The following is a 22749-nucleotide window of genomic DNA, read 5'->3' as shown; positions in this document are numbered from 1 at the left end:
TTGTCATCCTCACTTTCCACTTCTCAGAAGCATCCCAGCTGCCCGGGGGCCCAGGAAGGGAGTGCTGGCCTGAACTCCAGGCAGTTCCTACGATAATCTCTCTATAATCGGGTTCTTTATTTGTAGACTATTTCCCAAAACTGTCTCAAGGGTTTCATAGGGGAAAATAATAAATGAGAAAATGCTCTGGGAGGAAAAAGAGAAAACTGGTATGCAACTGTTTAAGTGAAAATGTCCTTCTTACGAGGACCCCTCTGGCAGTCTAGTCTAGTTCGTCTGTTCCTTGTCGGGACTGTAACTGGAGCATGTTTCCTGGTGCCTGCAGGCCGGGCGCTGTCAGGCCAAGTGGTACACTCAGCCATGATTTCCAAGGCGGGGAGCCCGCAGTGGGGTGGGGGAGGGCTGTCCTGGAGCATAGTTACCTAGCAACGAAACTGCTTCCGGGGAGAGAGGAAGTGCAAACCCTCCAGGAGAAGGGGATTAAAGGTAGTTTAACCGTCCGTTTATCACCAGGAGACCTTAACTCTCTTTTTGTTCCTTCCCCAAATTATTCTTTAGCATCACAGAGCCATTTATACTATTCAGTGACACCTAGAAAAGCGATGATCCCGGATGTCACTGTAGGAGAAGGCTAAGCCGTTACAAAAAAGAGTTCTGGCCTTCCTTATATACTATGGTGTTCTTACGAAGGAAGACAAGTGTATTCATGTTTCATCATGGGCTTCTGTCTGAAAATCCCTCTGTTGTTAGTCACTAAGTCCTGTCCGACTTTTTGCGACCTCAAGGGCTGCAGCACACCAGACCTCCCTGTCCATCACCAACTTCGGGAGTTTACTCAAAACTCATGTCCATTGAATCAGTGATGCCATCCAACCATCTCATCCTCTGTCATTCCCTTCTCCTCCTGCCTTCCATCTTTCCCAGCATCAGGGTCTTTTCAAATGAGTCAGCTCTTTGCATCAGGTGGACAAAGTACTGGAGCTTCAGCTTCAGCATCAGTCCTTCCAATGAATATTCAGGGTTGATTTCCTTTAGGATTGCCTGATTGGATCTCCCTGGTTTCTGGTTTTGTGCCACCAGAAAACACCTAACTTTCGCAACGCCCACCCCTCAAAAAATTCTTAAAGGGCAGCATTGGAAAGTGTCTCAGAGCCATTTATTTCTCTCTCCTTTTCCTGACACAAGAATCCTCCTTACAGATATTGGCAAGAGTTACCTAGATTCTGTTTGAATTCTGGGTTGTCCACTTATTTCTACTGTTGATTATTATCCCTGTGCTAATGCATGTGCTGAGAATTACATGGGGGGAAAATGTATGTCAGCTGCTTAAACCAGAGTGTGAGACGCAATTCCTATTATTCTTGCTATTATTGTCTGGTGTTTATCATCAGTGTACATTTAACTGCAAACCACCCACTTTTCCAGGTAGGACATAGGCAGCAAAATCTTACCTGAATAGTATTAACCCTGAAAACAGAAGAATAGAACCAAGCATCAGGGAAATACCTGAGTCACAGCCGTGGGTACGGTGGGATACTTTGTCATCGTTTTATTGAGACCTAGGAGTCGGACGTGACTGAAGTGATTTAGCAGCAGCAGCACCAGGTTCAGTTTGTTCCCTGATACAGAAAAGCCTGTTTTTGTTTTTCAACATTTGTTTTCCGAAATACCTATCAGCGACAGAGGGTTAGATGAGATCATAGCCCTTTCACATGTCACTAAGTTAAGCAAATATTCATCAAACATTCATGCCGATCACAGAGGCTGAAGGTCCAGGATCTGATGAGCGGTCCTAACTCCTCCTCCTCACCACGGCACGAATGTAAGCTATCTGATTTAGGCTGGGTGTTTCCGGGTTTTCGGACGGAGAGATCCTTAGTGTCTCCGATGTGAGACATGAATGTCAAGGCCCACCACTGTCCGCCCAGGGCCCTGGGGTTCAAGCTCAAACCAGGGCATCCTCGTTGCCAGGGACTCAGCGCCACCTCGTGTCTATGGTGGGAATAGCTGGCGTCTGCAAGGTTCTGGCCCTTTTAAACAAAAAAGCATCAGTTCAGTTCAGTTCAGTCAATCGACCCCACTCTTTGTGACCTCACGGACTGCAGCACAGCAGGCCTCCCTGTCCATCACCTGTCCAAGAGTTTCCTCAAACTCATGTCCACTGAGTCAGTGATGCCATCCAACCATCTCATCCTCTGTCATCCCCTTCTCCTCCTGCCCTCAATCTTTCCTAGCATCAGGGTCTTTTCCAATGAGTTAGTTCTTCGCATCAGGTGGCCAAAGTATTGGTGTTTCAGCTTCAGCATCAGTCCTTCCAATGAATATTCAGGGTTGATTTCCTTTAGGGTGGACCAGTTGGATCTCCTTGCCGTCCAAGGGATTCTTGAGTCTTCTCCAACACCACAGTTCAAAAAAGCATCACCTTCTTACAAACAAAACAAAGCATTTTTTTGTCCTTTTATATTAAAAAAAAATGTCTCCATGTAAAAGAAATGGAATCACCGATGCAATGGACACAGACTTGGGCAAACTCCAGGGAGCTGGTGAGGGACAGGGAGGCCTGGCGTGCTGCAGTCCTTGGGGTCTCAAAGAGTCGGACACGACCGAGCGACTGAACAGCTACAGGGCCCAGCACCTCACACCTGCAGTAAATAACCCCAGTGGATCCACACAATTGTTTCCTTTCTTGTCTATCACTGGATTTTTAAAACTTCAGGTCCTGCTCAACTTCACAGTTTTTCACTTGAGTTGGGGCTTCCCACATGGCCCTAGTGGTAAAGAACCTGCCTGCCAATGCAGGAGACGCAAGAGATGTGGGTAGGATCCCTGAGTGGGGAAGATCCCTGGGAGGAGGGCAGGGCAACCCACTCCAGTACTCTTGCCTGGAGAATCCCATGGACAGAGGAGCCTGGGGGGCCGCAAAGAGTCGGACACGACTGCAGTGACTTAGCACGTGCACCAACAGCCCGTCACCTGTCGAGTCCTCCGAAGGGCTCCGTAAACAGCGTTTCACTGCTGCCAAGACATTGTCTGCAGCTGGCCTTGTGTCATAGGCTTTCTCCAAGTGTGCGTCTTCTCAGGAGCCACTCGAAGCCCCAGCATGCTTCTCCCAGGACAGCGTGTCCTCCGTTGGTCAGAACTGTTGTCATCCCACCCTATTTCTGATTCTTCTCTGTTTCAGATCGTCTACAAAGCCTGGCTGTGTTCCCAGTACTTTGAAGTTGCGCAGCTGAACTGCAGAAAGACGATCCCTTGCAAGCAATACTGTTTGGAGGTTCAGACTCGGTGTCCGTTCATATTGCCCGACAATGACGAAGTCATCTACGGGGGCCTCTCCAGTTTCATCTGTACAGGTACAGTGCTGGGCGGGGCGGGCACCCAGCCCAGGCGGTGGACTTGCGTTGGCACCCAGGCTTTGTTTGCTTGGGGATCTCCTCCTACCTACGAAGCCCTGAAGGCTCGGCCAGGACTGTTCCATTCTTTCCTTCACAGACCCCTCCCAAAAGGACCCGAAACTGACTCGGAAATGCCACTCGATGTCTTGTCTGTCTGTGACCACCATCATTACGTTCGTAAAAGGGTAACATGGCAACATGTCAGCCAACATTAGATTTGTTCCAAATGTGACTTAGAGACAGTTGGGTTCCACCTGCCATGTCTTTGTATTAACCTGAGAACAGATGAGGAGATAAGGCCAGTAAAATTACATTTCTTCTTCAAACCAGCAAAAGTTGAGGTCAGAATGCCATCACTGAATATTTGGGAATCCGTCTCTTCTTTCCCCAACTGTCAGTTGCACTTCTGTTCTTTTTATTTCTTCTCAAAAGTGTGCAGAATAAATTCTGAACTCATTTTGCTCCTAGGGCCTGTGAAATTTTCTGACAAAAAAAAAAAGGTGCTAATAAATAAATACTTATTAGCTTAAATAAGTACAAGTATTTAAGTATATACTTGTGAAAGTTGCTCAGTTGTGTCCAACTTTCAGCGACCCCTTGGACTGTAGCCCACCAGGCTCCTCTGTCCATGGAATTCTCTAGGCAAGAATACTGGAGTGGGTTGCCATTTCCTACTCCAGGGGATCTTTCCAATTCAGGGATTGAACCTGTGTCTCCTTCACTGCAGGCAGATTCTTTACCATCTGAGCCACCAGGGAAGCCCAAGTATATACTTAAATAAGTGTGTGTGTGTGTGTGTGTGTGTGTGTGTAACAAGAGTATAAAGAAACACTCATTTAAGTTACTTGTGTGTGTGTGTGTGTGTACCAAGAGAATAAAGAAACACTCATTTAAGTTACTTGTGTGTGTGTGTGTGTGTGTGTGTGTATACCAAGAATATAAAGAAACACTCATTTAAGTTACTTGTGTGTGTGTGTGTGTTAGAATCACATACTAAGGACCAGGAGCAATTTTACCTCATATTTCCCATTGATGATGTTTTCTTCTTTGATCAAATGACTCAGACTGGGCAGAACACCAATAGCGGCCTTCAATTTCTGGGTATTTATAAGCATTACACCATTCAGGCATAGAATAAGATGTAAAGGAGAAGAGGAGATTGCTTTTTAACATAAATGTTGAGTAGGCGGGTGAGGACGGTCCACTCCGCCGCTGTGATGTACCCATCAGAGCTGTTGTTCCGTTGCCTCTCAAAAAGCGCTCCCTGATGTCCTCGTAACTGGATGGCTCGAGTTGCGGCATTTTCAAGTTTTGATCAGTGAGAATTTACCGGATTCTTTCTCGAGCATTTATCTCCACGCCCATCCATTAGCTGTACTGTTCTCAGTGATGAGCTTTCAAGAGACCGTCCAGCGAGGCTCTGCCCCGAGGACCTGCCTATGCATGGGAGGACGGCTATGCTGACCAGACTTGTGGGAAAACCATCTGGATGAAGGCTAAGAGATGGGGCTCTCCTGTTTCTGCGGCGCATCGTCTCTGAGCCGCTGTCTTCTCAGCAGTAAACTAGCAGCAGCAACAGCCCCCAGGCACGTCTGGCTCGAGCATTACCGACGGAGCCCGGAGCATGAGATCCGTCAAGGATGCGTCATCCACGGGTCGCGGACGTGGCACCCGAGGAATGTAAGGGGATTGGCCAGCTGTTCATGTGGCTCCACCCATTTGATGCTGAGATCACTTTTCATACAGCTCCTCTCTGCTGGGAGGACAGACAACGAAAGGCAGGGAGAAACACAGAAAGATAGCAACACCTCCTTCCTTTGAATCAGAGCCAGAATTCACCAGTCACAGGCTATTCAGTTATTTGACTTCTATATAACATTTTCAACAAATGGTCATCAAGATAAGGCCTTCATCTCTTGACTTTGGTGTCAATGAGGTGTCCATGATTTTAAGACTTCAGAGAAACTTCTGGAATTCCATGTGGAGGTGGCGCTCTTGTTCATGCACACACACATAGCTTTTTCCCTGGAGAAGGTCCGCAGCTTCTCAGAGCGGACAGCAGCCTCAGACCACCGGGTAACACCTGTCTGTCTCCTGCTTCCTGGTCTCTTCTCTGTCAGTTTGAATCTGAAACCTTGGTTTCAGTGCTTGTCTTTTTCCTTGCATACTTCTAAGGCCATCAGAAAGCCTAACATGGAATTTAATCTCTTTCTGCACAACGTGTGCAGAAAGTCTGTCTTATATATTTTAATTACCTTTGAGTTTTTGGAAGTCAGATGTTTCATCTGCATCATCAAGGAGCACAGACAGGGAAAGAGAGAGCTGTCATTTCTCAGGTCTGGGGGAACTGTCACTGACTTTGGAAGCTTCCTGGGAGAATCTCATCACTGAATCTTTGGGAACCAGCCTCTTCTTTCCGCACAGTCAGTTCAGCTTCTGTTCTTTCTCTTACTTCTCAAAAATGTGTAGAATAACATTTTGAAGGCATTTTGCCCCTAAGTTCTGTAACATTTTTTGGACAAAAATGTACTAATGTTCAGATTGACCTTCTTTTCTGAGCTGTGGCCCAGGCCTCCTGGAAGAGTTCTCGGGTATCCGGATCACTGGCGGCCATCCCTTCCCACTTTGCGTCCCAGAGGCCCCTTGAGTTCTGTTGCTTTGTTGTTGTTCAGTCACTCAGTCACGTCTGACTTTTTGCAACCCCATGGATTGCAGCACACCCGGCTTTCCTGTCCTTTGCTATCTTCCGGAATTTGCTCAAACTCATGTCCATTGAGTCAGTGATGCCATCCAACCATCTCATCCTCTGTCGTCCCCCTCTCTTCCTGCCTTCAATCTTTCCCAGCATCAGGGTCTTTTCCAGTGAGTCAGCTCTTCGCATCAGGTGGCTGAAGTATTAGAGTTTCAGCTTCAGCATCAGTCCTTCCAATGAACATTCAGCGTTGATCTCCTTTGGGATGGGCTAGTTTGATCTCCTTGCTCTCCAAGAGATTCTCAAGAGTCTTCTCCAGCACCACAGTTCGAAAGCATCAATTCGAGCGTTCAGCCTTCTTTATGGTCCGTTCTTTGTTGCTGGGCCTGAACAAGATACAGATTTCTGCTGATAAGAACCACTTGGTGCCATGTCCCTACTGACCAGGGTCCCCACCAGGGCCCCCAGAGTGTCTCCTTCTGGGTAGAAGGGAGCTCTCAGGGCCCACCAGGGAGACCCCACCGCAGAGCCCAGTGGCCGCTGGCATTGGTAAGGAGACTAGTGAGGCTTTTGCATATGAAGTCTCTCTATGTGCATACACAACACATAAAGAGACTTTGGCATGTATTTTGCGTATAAATGTGATCCCAAACTTTGTCACACAGTCTCTTACAGATATGGAGATACAAAGAATTCACCTTTTCAGGTAAATTTGGAGTGAAAGCAGAGTCATCTCACACATCTTTATGCATTTCGAATAAAGCGTCTTCTGTGCTCTGGCAGAATTAGACTCAACCTAGTCGAGAAATGGAAGTCTTTTCCCTAGTTCTCCAGTCGGCTGCACATAACCTGAGACCCCCTTCCCCTCCCCGATCCCGGGAGGCAGGCTCACAGGCGGGTTCCAGTTCTTCCTCAATGAAATGGGTGAATGACAACAAATCCCAGTTCCGTTGAAAGGATTTCACCAAGTAGACTGGTCTTCACCTTTGCCTCCAGTAATTCCTCTTCTTTAAAAAGATTAATAAATGGTTTTGTTTCCATTCTATAGGCTGGACAATAGCATCGTTTATCATCAAAAGTTGAAGGAGTAGCGTTTCCTTCAGATTCAATATAATTAATCACATGATCTTCCTACTAATATGGATCCAATACCTCCAATTCTGAAGCTTCCAGAAGGAAAGCGATTCTCTCTAAAAGTCAAGCTCAAAAAAGCACCCAGTGAGCATGTGACTGCAAAAGCCTCGCTGGCCAGATGCGATCTAGGGAGGGTCAACTGTGTTCAAGCTGCTTCTCCATGGCGACGGACCAGTGGTGTGATGATGGCTTCTCTAGTCTTTCAGAGATGTGGGATTGCAGGGCTCTAATGGTCCCTCTCACATAGGCTTTTACTGGATATATACTGATGCTTAGAATTTCTGTCCTCTGTCCAAAAAAAAAGTGCATCTCAGCCCTTGGGATCAGGAAGCCAGTTAGAGGGCTCAGAACAGACAAGATTCCTTTAATTTATTTTAAATATTTAAAATTCCTTTAATCGGGGAATTACTTAAAATTTTGAAAAGTTACTAGATGCCATCTTTAATGAATCATTTCTTAAGAGGCACGTTACTTACCCATGTCCTACATGGGAATGTCTTAAATTCCTATTTTTTGGTCATCCTTAGCAAGCTGGTAGCTTATTAAAAAAAGCAACGAAATATCTGAGAATGTACGTCAACTGCTGAACAGTGTCTTTCACTGAGGCTGTTACTGAAGGTCAAGGCCAAATGCAACCACAAAGCTAGAGGAGAGAAGGGCATCCTCGGATGTTAAGTTCTGCTTCCGTCTTAGGAGACGAAGGAAAGACTCTTTAGCCTGGAGATCTCTCCTGGCTTTCCTGTTAGAGAAGAAAACTGACATGTTGCTGAAGGAGCATTTGAGAAATTAATCAGGGAAAAATTCCGAGGCGCTGTCAGGGTGAAGCCTGTCATTGGATGGCAGGCTTTCTTGAGTTAAAACTTTTCAGAGTGGGCTCTGCTCTCAAGCTGGGTTCACACGACCACTCTACTATTTTAGAAACTGTTTCTTCATCTTCAGAGTGAGGGGGTGGAGTCGTTCATGGCTTCTGTGTTGTCAACCCATCATCCTGGTAATCAGGCAGGGTTCCCCCCCACACACACTCCCTCGCCTTCTCCCTGAATCCCCTAGAGGAAGCCCTGGATTGCTTACCCGGGCTGGGGAACCAGCATTAACCACTCAGAAGCAGCAGCACGCGCAGGCTGCAGGTGCTATGGTAACAAACATTATGAAAATTGCCTCTTGATTGACGGATAAAAGAGACTCGACAGGATCCGCTGCTGTATTTTTCATAGATGAATTATTGAAAAGGAAGAAAAAAGAAAAAAGTAGACATCGATCTGCTGGGGGTTACTGACAATGGAGATAAAACATATTTGAGAATTCTGTGTAAATTCTGCATTTCATTTTTTGAGCTGTGACAAGGAGGAGGTTATGCTTCTGCTGGTCGGGAAAACACAGTGGGCTGGCTGTGGGTGCATGGTTAGGGTGACAGGTCTGATTATGATGTGATGGGTGCTGGGCTCCCCCTGGTGGCACAGACGTGCTCCTGCAGGGGCCCTAAAGCAGACAATGGCCCGCAGGCCGGGAAATTCAATCATCAGTGGAGAGACAATGATGGAGAATACTTGGATATGCATGTCGATCACATCAGAAAGGAATTTTTTTAAAGCATGTCTCGCGTCATTCACAGGAGAGAATTCACAACTGTGAAAAAACCTTCCCAAAATCGTGTCCTGACGTGACTGCAGAATTGATCAAAGATTTTTTAGAAAGATGACATAAGAGATTTTCTCACCAAAGGAGTATTTTAGTAGAATAATCTGCTACCCAGAGATCTCTTCATTTGGACATCTATGATATTTTTAATTTCTGTACTTTCTTCAGCATGTGAATATGTTTCATGATTTGTCTAAAACTTGTTTCTGCTTCCCCCACCCCAGACCCTGGAAGAAAGAATACTGAAATACCAGTTAGCTATGTATTGCAATTAAAAAAAAAAAAAAAAAGATCTTTACATACGTACTTAGGCCGAAAGGGAAGTGTGAAGGAAGATAGCATGATCAGGGTAGTGAAAATCCCTCAGTCATGTCCGATTCTTTGAGGCTCCAGGACCATACAATCCACGGAATTCTCCAGGCCAGAATACTGGAGTGGGTAGCCTTTCCCTGCTCCAGGGGATCTTCCTGACCCAGGGATCCAACCCTGGTCTCCCGCATTGCAGGTGGATGCTTTACCAGCTGAGCCACAAGGGAAGCCTATGATTAGGCTTCTGCTGCTGCTAAGTTGCTTCAGTCATGTCCGACTCTGTGTGACCCCATAGATGGCAGCCCACCAGGCTCCTCCATCCCTGGGATTCTCCAAGCTAGAATAAGAAATATGAAAACAAGTTACTTTTAAAAACCTCGCGCAGCACATAGTACCTTCATGTGTTTGGGACACCGTCTTCCCTGAAAACCCTGCACTTTCGGACTAAATGCATATACTTAGATCTGAGCTCAGGTCCTCATACTTAAGATCACCTTCCCCAACGTGCACCTCCGTGTGTGTTTCCGCAGCAGCTCAAGTTTGCCTTGAGCAAGGAGGCTAATGCTGGGAAAGAGCCCTGGAGTGGAAATTCGGTTGGTGGGTTCTGCCCGTGGCTAGGAATTTTGGAAAGTCGCACCCGCTGGGTTTCTATTTCATCACTACTAGGGGCTGGCCGAGCTGGGCCTCCAGCACTCTGGCCCCTCCTGGTAGCCGAGGGCCGGATCAGAGTCAGACAGGTCTGCAGCCATATCACCCTGAGCGCGCGGGGTCCTGTGTGAGTCAGACGGGCAGCATGAGGGCGAAGCGCTCCGGCTGCAGACCACACGGCCATCCTTTTGGGTGTTGGTGGAGGATGGCCTCTGGCTCCAGGTCCCCCTGGATGATGCTGGTGGGAGAGCCAGGCAGGACTGGCGATAAACTCACCTGCCTCCAGGCGTGCTGGCTGTACCCTCCCAAGCCCGCATACCTCCAAGACGTTCTGACATAGTCCAAGTGGTGCTTCTGCGTTTTCTGTCTCTACCCTACCTGATCCAAGAGGAGAAACAAAAGGGATTAGACCAGGCAGAGCTGAGGAGCCCATGCCTGGAGCTTTTTCGTGGCCTGGGGTAGAATCAGCCCCAAAGTGTGCCCAGTCTGTATGGCAGGGAGCTCGGGGCTCACCGTCCCAGGATTTGGAGGGGCGAAGCCTGCAGCCACTTCCTGGCCTGTCCCCAGGTCACTGAGCAGAAAGCTGTCCTCTCTTTAACACGCCCTGGTGAGGACGTGTGATATCATCTCACGGTTGCGACCCCGTGAACTGCAGCCCGCTAGGCTCCTCTGTCCATGGGATTCTCCAGGCAAGAATCCTGGAGTGGGCTGCCATTCCCTTCTCAGAGGATCTTCCCAACCCAAGGATCAAACCCAAGTCTCCTGCACTGCAGGCGGATTCTTTACCAACTGAGCCACCAGGGAAGCCCAAGTTAACCTGTGGCCGCACTGAAACTTGCTGGCCTGGGCAGGAGCATCGCGTCCTCTCTGAGCTCCCAAGGATGGACAGCAGCATTTCTTTGAAGCCACAGCAATTGATTGCTGCCCTGGAAGCACCAGAGCAGGGCACCATGGGCAGTCTGGCTGTGGGTCTGCCCTCAGGTGGACATTGAATCAAAACGTTTAGAGAGCTTCCCGAGAGCGAGGGGGAAGGTGAAATACACACCCTTCTACAGGTTCCCCAGAAACCTGCCTGACTGAGGAGACACAGAGGTGTCGATGGCTGACATGTAGCAGTCAGAGCAGCAAGACAAGGAAGGACTTTCATTCTGGAAATTAAAGTTTATCTGGGAGGATGAAAGTGTCAGTCACTCAGTCACGTCTGACTCTTTGCGACCCCATGGACTGCAGCCCTCCAGGCTCCTTTGTCCCTGGGATTCTCCAGGCAAGAATACTGGAGTGGGCTGCCGTTTCCTCCTCCAGGAGATCCTCCCGACCCAATGAGTCTCCTGCATTACAGGTGGATTCTTTACCGGCTGCGCCACCAGGGAAGCCCTATAGCTTTGGGCAAAGAGGGATCTCCCAGAACAGGTGAGACCTTTTCCAGTGAAGGCGTTTACTAGCTGTGTCTGCAGGTAAGCATCTCTGCAGTCAAGCCTCTGTGAAGCATGTCTCCACCTACTAGCTGTCCTGGGTACCAAGCTGCTCTGGACATTCCCACGATCCCCCGTGACTTGATCAATCGCTCTGGACATTCCCATGATCCCCCGTGACTCGATCAATCGCTCTGGACATTCCCATGATCCCCCGTGACTCGATCAGTCTTAGAGCCTGAGTCACGGACGTCATGCAGTCTGACACCGCTTTTGTAGTGGATTAAGCAGAGCTGCCACCCCTAACCTGCTCCCCCCCCCCCCCACAACTTGTTACTGCAGAAGCTAAGATAGTCCCGAGCTTCCTGGCTGTCAGTCCAGTGTTTGCATCACAAGTGAAACAGGAGGTGACCAGTCGATCGGTCTGTCCGGAAATGAGCTTGGAAGCAAAGGTCTGCTTTCTGGCCTCCAACAGGACAGGGTCCCTCTGTAGGGAGAGAGAGGAGGGACACACAGCTTGTGGTGTGTGTGGTGCCGTCTCCAGCGTTCAGCACGTACCTCCTGCATTCACAACGCCGCGTACCTTAAAAATGAACATCACGTGTACTTTCTGCCTAGACCATCCTTTCTGCTTGAAGAAAGGGGAACGTCTGGTACTGTCCTCTGGAGGAGTCTGTGCTGAGAAGGCTAGTTTTTCTCAGTCTGACTAGTTAGCAAACATTTTAGACTGCACACATACAGACCTACAGATATATTACTATGAAGGGTAAAGACAAGGACCCAAGGCGTCACTGACTCAATGGACATGAGTTTGAGCAAACTCCCGGAGAGAGTGAAGGTCAGGGAAGCCTGGCATGCTGCAGTCGATGGGGTCGCAAAGAGTCGGACATGACTTAGTGACTGAACGACAAAGGCCTTTAAAATGTTTACCTGAATAATTGTGACTCTACACGAGCGTCTGCTTTGTGCTCAGTCTAGGTCCCATGAGGAAATGATGCATTTGGTGCATTTTAAAATGTAAACAGAATCAATTCTTCTCAGTTTTGAAATCTTGTCTCTTTGGTGGACTGGCTTGACATTACCAGATGAGATGGCCATTTTAGTCATAATTGTTAATGTATCAGATCATCGTAGTGTTTACTCTCGTGTTTAATGTGAAGTTTTCTTCAAATTAGTAAAAGTTTAGGAGGTCAGTTCTTTTACGCATGATGCAGTTACTGTTCAAAATCATTTTTAAAATGTTCTTCTTGGGGCATGAATAATTTTCATATTCTGCAGCATTCTCTTCATGCTTTGGGAGACTTATGTGAACATGTCTGTTGTTTATCGCTTCCCTGGTAGCTCAGCTGGTAAAGAATCTGCCCATAATGCATGAGACACAAGTTGGATTCCCGGGCTGGGAAGATCCCTGGAGAAGGAATAGGCTACCCACTCCAGTATTCTTGAGCTTGCCTGGTGGCTCAGTCGGTAAAGAATCTGCCTGCAATGCAGGAGACCTGGCTTCGATCCCTGGGTGGGAAAGATCCCCTGGAGGAGGGCATGGCAACCCTCTCCAGTATTCGTGCCTGGAGAATCCCATGGACAGAGGAGCCTGGTGGGCTACAGTCCGCGGGGTCACAAGAGTTGGACACGAGCGAGCGACTAAGCACAGCACACCACGTGCTGTTTATGGCTGTATCCCAGTGCCCCCAGAGGCGTTTGACACAGCTTGTGCTCAGTGAACAAATAGTGAATGAATGAATTAATGGGGGGCATCTGTGATAGTCCCTGCTGTGAGCACAGATAGTCCCTTCAAGGAGGGGCAGCCCAGGAAGGCCGAGGGGTGGGTGTCCTGTGCAGGGCCACCAGGCTCCTCCCGTCTGCATCTGTCGCTGGCAATATTACCGAGACTGCAGGAAGGGGGCTGACAAGCAGGTGCACTTCCACAAAGCATCCCTCCATTGGAGTCAGAAAAGAACATCAGCGTTTCCCCAAAAAGCCATTCTGTCCCTCATGGTGACCCTCCTGTAACAGGCAAAGTGAAGACTCAGGTCCAGTGTCATTCAGACGAATCACACACGTTGCTCACTCACCTGGGAGACGAGGACTCTATGCCTGATGGACAGTGTGACAGCTCCCTGGTGGAATTTACATTTTAAATGCCCCTCAAACTGAGCGTCAAAGTTACATTGCCTGCTGTCCCTCAATTCAAGTCTCAACCCCCTTCCCCTAATTTCTCAGAATGTGACTTTATACGAAATAGAGTCTTTATGGAGGCAATCAGGTGGCTGGTGGCTCAGACAGTAGAGAAAGTAACTGCAGTGCAGACCTGGGTTTGATCTGTGGGTTGGGACGATCCCCCAGGGGAGGGCATGGCAACCCACTCCAGTATTCTTGCCTGGACAATCCCGTGGATAGAGGAGCCATCAGACACGACTGAGTGACTAACACACACACACACACACACACACACACACACACACACATAATCAGGTTAAAACGAGGTCATCAGAATGGGCCATAACCCAGGGCTGACCAGCGGGCATGTTAACTTGCTTGGACTGCCATAACGAGATGCCACAGATGGAGGTTTAACCAACAGAAGGTGTCATCCCTCAGTCCCAGAGGCCAGGCGTCTAGGTCAAGGTGCTGGCAGGCTCCGTTTCTCCAGAGGCCTCTCTCCCGGGGCCTTCACACACTCTTTCCATGTGTGTGCGCCCAGGGCTTCCTGCGTGTCCAAGCTTCCTCTTTTCACAGGAGCTACCCTGGACTCGGGCCCACTCCAAAGAGCTCCTTCTAGCAGAATCATCGCTTTCAAGGGCCTCTCTAAATATGGTCACATTCGGAGGAGCTGAAATTTAGGGCTCTAACACCTCAACTCATCTCACAGCAGTGTCCTTGTCCAACGGGGCCCTTCGGACCCGCAGCACACGTGGAGGGAACACGGTGTGGACGGATGCAGGGAAAGCCACCACCTGCACCCCAGCCTACCCCCTGGTCTCCACCACCCGCCTCCAAAGCTGTGAGGCCGTCAAGTCCTAACGTGTAAGCCGCCCAGCACCTTGTCCCGGCGGCTCTGCATGACGCCTGGCAGTTTGGGACTAGAACAAACACATTCAGCATTGTTTGTTCAAGAACAGAATAAGGCCTCACCCTTCCATGGAGACAGATTCTGTGCACTTCAGAAGTTCTGGGGGATTACAGGAGAAGAAGCAATAAAAAGGAATTATCTAGGCAAGGAGAGAACTCAGCCCAGAGGATCTGGAGGCTAATAATTATGCAGAGAGAGTAATGACGAGGAAGAAAGAGTATTAACCAATACGGCTTGGTTTTAATTATACGAGAAAATTATTTTCATCGATTTCATGAGTCTCCCTTCAAAGGAATTTAAAACCACCACATGCAGTTTGCGAAGCTGTTGTGTATGCCGTGTCCACGTTTTTCAAGGCTTCCTAAGCAGAAGATTTTACACCTGAATCTGCAAACCTTTCATCTCAGGAAACTACAGTTAGCGACTTTCAGTTTGGAAAATCAAATCTCTCTACTCTCTGCTCAACATTGCTGCTGACCTCAAACTGCTCTAAAAAAGAAATCCTGATGAAAAGGAGGCAACATCTAGGTAGATAAACGTTCTATCTCCAGATAAACTGCCTTCCTTTTGGAAATGTGTGTGTTCTCATCATTTCCAGCCCACTCTTGTGGTGTAGGGAGGAAATGCGGGCAAGTTTTTTTCTGTGACAGTTTTATGAGATTTGTGGACAGCTTTCAAACTCCCAGTCTCAACCCTGACAAAAAGAATGGCTTGTATCGCTGTCCTTTTCTGTTATTCTTTCCGCAAAGACGGAATACTTAAAACACGTGGAGCATCAGGAAAAGCATGAAATGTGTTAAAAAATCACGAGCCCATCAGTTAGCACAAAAGAACCAATCGTGAATGTATAATTAGGGGAACTCCATATGTGGAGTCCCATGGAGGTTTAGAACTGGAAGGACATGAGCTGTCGACGAGCTCTTGAGGGCAGGTTTCGTGCTGGCTGTATGGACGCTTGGGTCTGGACTTGAAAGGTTGTTGTTGAATCACTCGAATACACCGGGATTCTTGGCCCCCAGAGGAGAAGAATTCAATCCGGGGCCAGAGACGAGGCTTGATCGCTCAGAGCTTTTGTGTAATAAAGTTTTATTAAAGTATAAAGGAGATAGAGAAAGCTTCTGACATAGGCATCAGAAGGGGGCAGAAAGAGTACCCGCTTTCTAGTGTTAACAATGAGGTTATATAATCCAAAGAATGTCTGGAGGTTGTAAAGACCTTATCAGACCTACTCCCATAATTTACATTTTAAGATAACACTGTCCTTAGGCAAGATACATCCTTGTAAAGACCAGGTCTACTCCCATAATTTACATTTTAAGATAACAGAAGGTTGAATCCAAAGACTGTCCTTAGGCAGGATATATTAGTGTTATATAATCCTAAGGAATGTGGAGAAAGAAAAAAAAGTTTGTCCTTTCTTCCTCCTTGAGAATTCCAGACCCCTCTCTCCTTGGGGACCCCTAGACTCCCTATCAACCTGCTTAGGAACTGACTCTCTCAGACTGTAAGGAGGACTGAGGTCCCGACTGTTCATGGATCCAGGGGTCACCTAGAAAGGTCTGAGCAGTGAGGAAGCAGGCAGGGGCTTCCCTCAGCCATTTGCATCCAACATGACCGCTCAGCAGTTGAACCAAGCAGAAAAGACCACCGAAGAACAGAGGAAGCAAGTCTTCTCCCAGGTTCCCCCTAAAGCCTTCCGAACGAGCGCAGGTACCTGGCTCCGGGCAGCGCAGGTTTCCTTCCCGCTCAGCAGAACTTCACTTTGTATCCGGAGTGGCCAGCCTTCCCTCAGCCGTGACCTTCTCCTTACATGCGTGGTCCTTTTTTCCTCTTTTATATCTCCTCTTAATATCTGTCTAATTCTTAATTGAATACATAACGCTTTCTTCCTTCCTCCCCTCCCTTCTTCCCTTTCTGTCTGCCAGGACTCATGCATAGTTTCCTTTTCCTGCGTCTCTGTTTTCTTGTGGAAAAGAAGAGGCCCAAGGAGTCTGCTTTTTAGCGCATGAGGTTACGCTGTATTGCCTCTGAGCGACACATACTTCAAAACTCATTTTTATCGTTCTTCATATCTTCTCAGCTTAATACTTTCCCAGTTTACTATATGTATAATATATATATATACTTCTATATATTTGTATATATATACTTATATATATAATTACATATTTTATATTATATATACTTCTCTACGGGCTTCCCAGGTGGCACTGGTGGTAAAGAACCTGCCTTCCAGTGCAGGAGACAGAGAGTCACACGCTCAGTCCCTGGGTGGGGAAGATCCCCTGGAAGAGGAAATGGCAAACCCACTCCAGTGTTCTTGCCTGGAGAATCCCAAGGACAGAGGAGCCTGGCAGGCTGCAGTTTATGGGGTCACAAAGAGTTGGAATACTACTGAGCACACACACACACACACACACACCTTTCGATATGTATTTTTAAACGTAACCAACAGAAACCAGAACACAGGCCTTTGTTGTTCTCAAAGAACAGCTACTCTGTGTCTCTCACAGAAGATCCATAACTGAGTGTTAGGTCCTGTTGTCCCCCCACCCACACCCCAAAAAAGACTAATGCTCAGGGGTTTTATCTCTGTCACTTCGCACTTCTTGACTAATTAGCGATCGTTGTCAGATACCAAACCTCAGGGAGCAACAGCTGGGAAGCATGACAGAGAGATAACCCAAGTGCCACTGGACAAAATCAACCAAACCATGCTGCTCTACCTGACCCTGTAACTGGGAGAACAAACAACTAATACACCTGATACCTTTGGACAGCAAGAGATCAAACCAGTCAGTCCTAGAGGAAATCAACCCTGAATATTTATTGGAAGGACTGATGCTGAAGCTCCAGTACCTTGGCCACCTGATGCAAAGAGCCGACTCATTGGAAAAGCCCCTGATGCTGGGAAAGATTGAAGGCAGGAGAAGAAGGGGTCGACAGAGGATGAGATGGTTGGATGGCATCGCTGACTCGATGGACATGAGTTTGAGCAAACTCAAGGAGATAGTGAAGGACAGGGAAGCCTGGCGTGCTGCAATCCTTGGGGTCGCAAAGAGTCAGACATGACGTACAGACTCAACAACAACATACCTGATACCATCCTTAGTCAAATGACATGTCAGAATCTGTCTGTGGAAAATATGTGTGACTCTAAGATATGATTTTATTTTTTATGGAAGTCTGCCTTCTAATGAGCCATATCCTCTTTAAATGGACCTATAGCTCATTCCCCAAACACCCACCTTCCTGCCATCAGTCTCATTCTTTCCAATATTTTTATAATTCCTTTTTTAAAAAATTGCTGTGCTGCTTCGAATGTCAAAACTATTGGAAGTCAATTCAGTTCACACCTGACAAATAAAGATAATCATTCTAGTTAAATTCTTTTGTTAAATTTAATATTGACTCTCACATATTGAAACTAATTTTCTTACTTCATCCACTGAGAATTCTAGAATGTTAGCTTTTCATTAATGTCTTAGTATGACAAACTAAGTTTTGGCATTTGTTTTGAGTAAAAACATTTTGATGAAAATCAGAACTATTTTTGTTCACATTTAATGCTTCAAAAACTGGTGATCACATTAAGAAAATAATTTCCCCCTACCTCATTGAAAAGAAAGCACATATTTGAAGTCAGGGTCTATTTACGAGGTGTTTTGATGTCTTGAAGCCATCAACGTGTGTGTGTGTGTGTGTGTGTGTGTGTGTGTGTTGTGTGTTTGTGTGTGTAGGCAGGGGAGCACACACACGTTGGGATGGTTTGAGCATGTTCTCTGATTACACAGAAAGTCTGTTTTTCTTTTTTGGAAAGAAAAGCAGGAAATATTGTTGGTACTCTAAATACATTCGTGGATGGATCAAAGCATTAGCAAAACTGTCTCTTCAATTACCAGTCACTGTTTTGAGATTCCACAGCCGTCGGCTTTTTTTTTTTTTTTAATGTCGTTTCCTGTTTTTATGGCTATTTCCTTTGCAGAGTCACAGTTACTAAGGATTTCCAAATTAAAAAGGACTGAGTAATCTACCAAACATGACGCTGATTTACAGTATGTGAGCTCCACCGTGTCACTTCACAGGGAAAAGTAGCGAAAATGAGTAGAAATGCAACATAATGGGTGATTTCCTTAACCAGGACCATGCAGTTTTCTTCCTGGGTAACAATGCTGCCCTTAGTCGTTCAGTCATGTCCGAATCTTTGCGACCTGATGGACTGTAGCCCACCAGGCTCCTCTGTTCCTGGAATTCTCCAGGCAAGAACACTGGAGTGGGTTGCCATTTCCTTCTCCAGGGGATCAAACATCTAGGAGAGATCCACTTTCTTCATCTCCTCCTAGACTCACGTGACACAGGTAAACGAGTTTCTCTGAATTCTGGAAATGCACTTCATGAAATCCCATACACAGCCTTCCCATCTGTAAGGGCAACCCAAGCAGAAAAATGAAGGCACCTTGAAACCATAGCTAGATCATGGGGGTGGAAGAGGAGTCAAGATGAAAAGACTAAGAATTAGAAGAATAAGAATAAGTCAAGATTCTATTCCTTCCCTCAGGTGGCTTTGACCAGCCACACTTGTTTCAGGTCCCTGGTGCTGGCGGTGGTGGTTCAGTTGCTCAGTCTGACTCTCATGACTTCATGGACTGTAGCCCATACCAGGCTCCTCTGTTCATGGAACTCTCCAGGCAAGAACACAGGAGTGGGTTGCCATTTCCCCCTCCAGGGGATCTTCCTGAGCCAGTACTTGAACCTGTGTCTCCTGCATCACAATTGGATTCTTTACCAACTGAGCCACCAGGGAAGCCCCTGGTACTTGGAACAGGAAGAAGAACACAGGTCTTTCTGTCCCACCAGCAGCCCCTGGCTCTGATGGTTTGCACAGTTGAAGACAGCTGCAGTCTAGGGTGTGGGCTGCTCTTCCAGGAGCCCACATGGCTCTCCTTCACCCCTTCCAGTGAAGTCTACATCAGTTCAGTTCAGTTCAGTCGCTCAGTCGTGTCTGACTCTGTGACCCCATGAATCGCAGCACGCCAGGCCTCCCCGTCCATCACTAACCCCCGGAGTTCACTCAGACTCACGTCCATCAAGTCAGTGATGCCATCCAGCCATCTCATCCTGTCATCCCCTTCTCCTCCTGCCCCCAATCCCTCCCAGCATCAGAGTCTTTTCCAATGAGTCAACTCTTCGCATGAGGTGGCCAAAGTACTGGAGCTTCAGCTTCAGCATCATTCCCTCCAAAGAAATCCCACGGCTGATCTCCTTCAGAATGGACTGGTTGGATCTCCTTGCAGTCCAAAGGACTCTCAAGAGTCTTCTCCAACACCACAGTTCAAAAGCATCAATTCTTCAGCCACTCTAAAAGGAATCATCAAGGATGCAGTGGAAAATTAAATGATGTATTTGGTGAGCAAATATGTTCTTCATCCAATACATTTTTCCTCTTTATTTACTTAGAATAAATTTTTCATAACTAAAAATATCACTGTAACCATTTTAGGGCAATAACAATGTAACGTGATATTTATCAGCTGTATGTTACTTCTGTTGAGGCTGCAGAAAACAGTCTTTGTTCTTTTAGTAAAATCCTAGAAAAATTTAGGACCCTTTGTTGAGGAAGTTCTCTGTTGAGCTTTAAGACATTTCTAATTTATCCCTAAATTTAGCTTATGGTCTTATGATCTTAGGAAATGAATGAGTTCTTTGTAGGACTTCTCCGCCATTTTAGTGTGGGCCTTTGATCTCCATTCGGTGCAATTTTCAGTTTTGAGAGCAATCTGTCTTCTGTCTAGCATGCACTTAGCTATTCTCTCTGAATGACCTTTACACAGGCAGGCACTTGTGTGGCCAGTACTTCAGACTCTACATCCCTTTTCTTCCTGATTCCTGATACGTGTACTGATGTTTTACTATTGGGTTATCAGCTCAGTTCAGTTCAGTCGTTCAGTCGCTCAGTCGTATCCAACTCTTTGTGACCCCGTGGATTGCAGCACGCCAGGCCTCCCTGTCCATCACCAACTACTGGAGCCTACTTAAACTCACATCCATCACGTCAGTGATGCCATCCAACCATCTCATCCTCTGTTGTCCCCTTCTTCTCCCACCTTCAATCTTTCCCAGCATCAAGGTCTTTTCCAATGAGTCAGTTCTTCTCATCAGGTGGCCAAAGTATTGGAGTTTCAGCTTCAGCCTTTCCAGTGAATATTCAGGACTGATTTCCTTTAGGACAGATTGGTTGGATCTCCTTGCAGTCCAAGGGACTCTCAAGAGTCTTCTCCAACACCACAGTTCAAAAGCATCAATTCTTCGGTGCTCAGTTTTCTTTATAATCCAACTCTCACTAGATGGACCTTTGTTGGTTATATACATGTGCTAATATATTCAATCCACTGAAATGATCTCTTACAGCTCAACGGTGTTAATGCATGATCCTTTGGTTTCTCTCCTTCATTAAACAAATACTTACTGTTCTCCAGGAGATAAGTGGATTGCTAGGTGTTCATAGTAAAGATGGAGTAGTTAGAGCTAAAAGTGATATTAGCCTTAAAACTTATCATATGGGTCTGACACATTTGCCACTACTCCTTTCAAAAATAAAACTAATCAATTTCAAATATATACTTTAATTGGGGGCTTACCTGATGGCTCAGCAGTAAAGAATCCACCAGCCAATGCAGGAGATGTGGGTTCAGTCTCTGAGTCGGGAAGATCCCCTAGAGAAGGGAATGGCAACCCATTCCAGTATTCTTGCCTGGAGAATCCCATGGACAGAAGAGCCCGGTGGGCTACAGTGCATGGGGTCCTAAAGAGTTGGACACGACTGAGCAACTAAACAACAAGAACAGCATACTTTAATTGCTTACGATTGGCCCTTGCCTTGAAAAGATACAGTAAAGATTGTAAATATATAGATGCTCCTAAGTCTTATTCAGAAAATGAAGATCATGGCATCTGGTCCCATCACTTCATGGGAAATAGATGGGGAAACAGTGGAAACAGTGTCACACTTTATTTGTGGGGGCTCCAAAATCACTGCAGATGGTGACTGCAGCCATGAAATTAAAAGACGCTTACTCCTTGGAAGGAAAGTTTGACCAACCTAGATAGTATATTGAAAAGCAGAGATATTACTTTGCTAACAAATGTCCGTCTAGTCAAGGCTATGGTATTTCCAGTGGTCATGTACTGATGTGAGAGTTGGACTGTGAAGAAAGCTGAGTGCCGAAGAATTGATGCTTTTGAACTGTGGTGTTGGAGAAGACTCTTGAGAGTCTCTTGGACTGCAACGAGATCCAACCAGTCCATTCTAAAGGAGATCAGCCCTGGGATTTCTTTGGAAGGAATGATGCTAAAGCTGAAACTCTAGTACTTTGGCCACCTCATGCGAAGAGTTGACTCATTGGAACAGACTCTACTGCTGGGAGGGATTAGGGGCAGGAGGAGGAGGGGATGACAGGATGAGATGGCTGGATGGCATCACTGACTTGATGGACGTGAGTCTGAGTGAACTCTGGGAATTGGTGATGGTCAGGGAGGCCTGGCGTGCTGCAGTTCATGGGGTGGAAAAGAGTCGGACACGACTGAGTGACTGAACTGAAGTCTTATTCTTTCTGCAGATGGTCACTATGATTTGGAAATTTTTTTCCAGATTTCTGAGAGTGACTTCTCATTTTATATTGTTTTACCAGTCCAATGATAAAATAATTGCCGAAATTTAGCAAAATCTTTTCAGGTCACTTATTTTATTTTTACCTTTTCTTAAAAAATGGATACAATTTGGATACTGGTGCAATTATATATATTTTGTATGTTATTTCTAAATAAATACTAGGTTATATACATGTGAAACCACTGTTGTAACAAACATAAAACAAAAAGATATTAAAGGTGAAACACTAATTTCAGAAACTGTCTTTTGAAATGCTAAGGATTTACGTGTAGTAAAAAGTGGTCTTGTGCTGAGTCCCTTTAGTCGTGTCCCACTCTTTGTGACTCCATGAACTGTAACCCTCCAGGCTCCTCTGTCCATGGGCTTCTCCAGGCAAGAATAGTGGAATGGGTTGCCATTCCCTTCTCCAGGGGATCTTCCCAACTCAAAGACTGAATCTGCGTCTCTTACATCTCCTTCATTGGCCGGCGGGTTCTTTACCACGAGCGCTGCTGGGAAGCCCTCCAAAAAGTAGTCTTGGTAATGAGCAGACCACTGCATTTGAGTTTGGGCATGACTTCCCATTCAAGGTGGCAAGCTGAAGCCAGACTTTGACTTTCCACCTACCTCTGACTCTTACTGAAGTTGAAGTTAAAACTACAAAAAGGGATACATTCATGGAAGCTATAAAACCTAGGAAGTGGGACATGGCTAAAACAGAGACTGTTTTTAAAAATGTGCAGGAGGGCAAAGGCAGGTGCAGGCCTCTGGGGAACACAGAACCGTGTGGGCCGGCAGAGCAG

The 22749-nt window shown here is 46.6% G+C and overlaps 1 protein-coding gene across 4 annotated transcripts in view; it reads left to right on the top strand.

The window, feature by feature from the left end:
• NALF1 (NALCN channel auxiliary factor 1) overlaps positions 1-22749 on the top strand; it is a 606190-nt gene that overhangs the window by 573741 nt on the left and 9700 nt on the right. For 3 of the 4 annotated variants that reach the window (XR_009740094.1, XM_061435349.1, XM_061435351.1), the window contains exon 2: positions 3182-3353. Coding sequence is in view for 3 of the 4 variants with exons in the window: in XM_061435349.1 (XP_061291333.1) it covers positions 3182-3353 (172 nt within the window). In the remaining variant the exon portion in view is untranslated. Of the gene's footprint in view, positions 1-3181; positions 3354-3492; positions 11400-22749 lie in introns of those variants that run through there. The other variant, XM_061435350.1, reaches the window with a different exon arrangement.

This window comes from Bos javanicus, chromosome 12 (assembly GCF_032452875.1).
Source record: "Bos javanicus breed banteng chromosome 12, ARS-OSU_banteng_1.0, whole genome shotgun sequence".
NCBI classification, from domain to species: domain Eukaryota; kingdom Metazoa; phylum Chordata; class Mammalia; order Artiodactyla; family Bovidae; genus Bos; species Bos javanicus.
The sequence above is the reverse complement of the archived record's forward strand: the minus strand, read 5'-3'. Positions and strand labels throughout refer to the sequence as shown.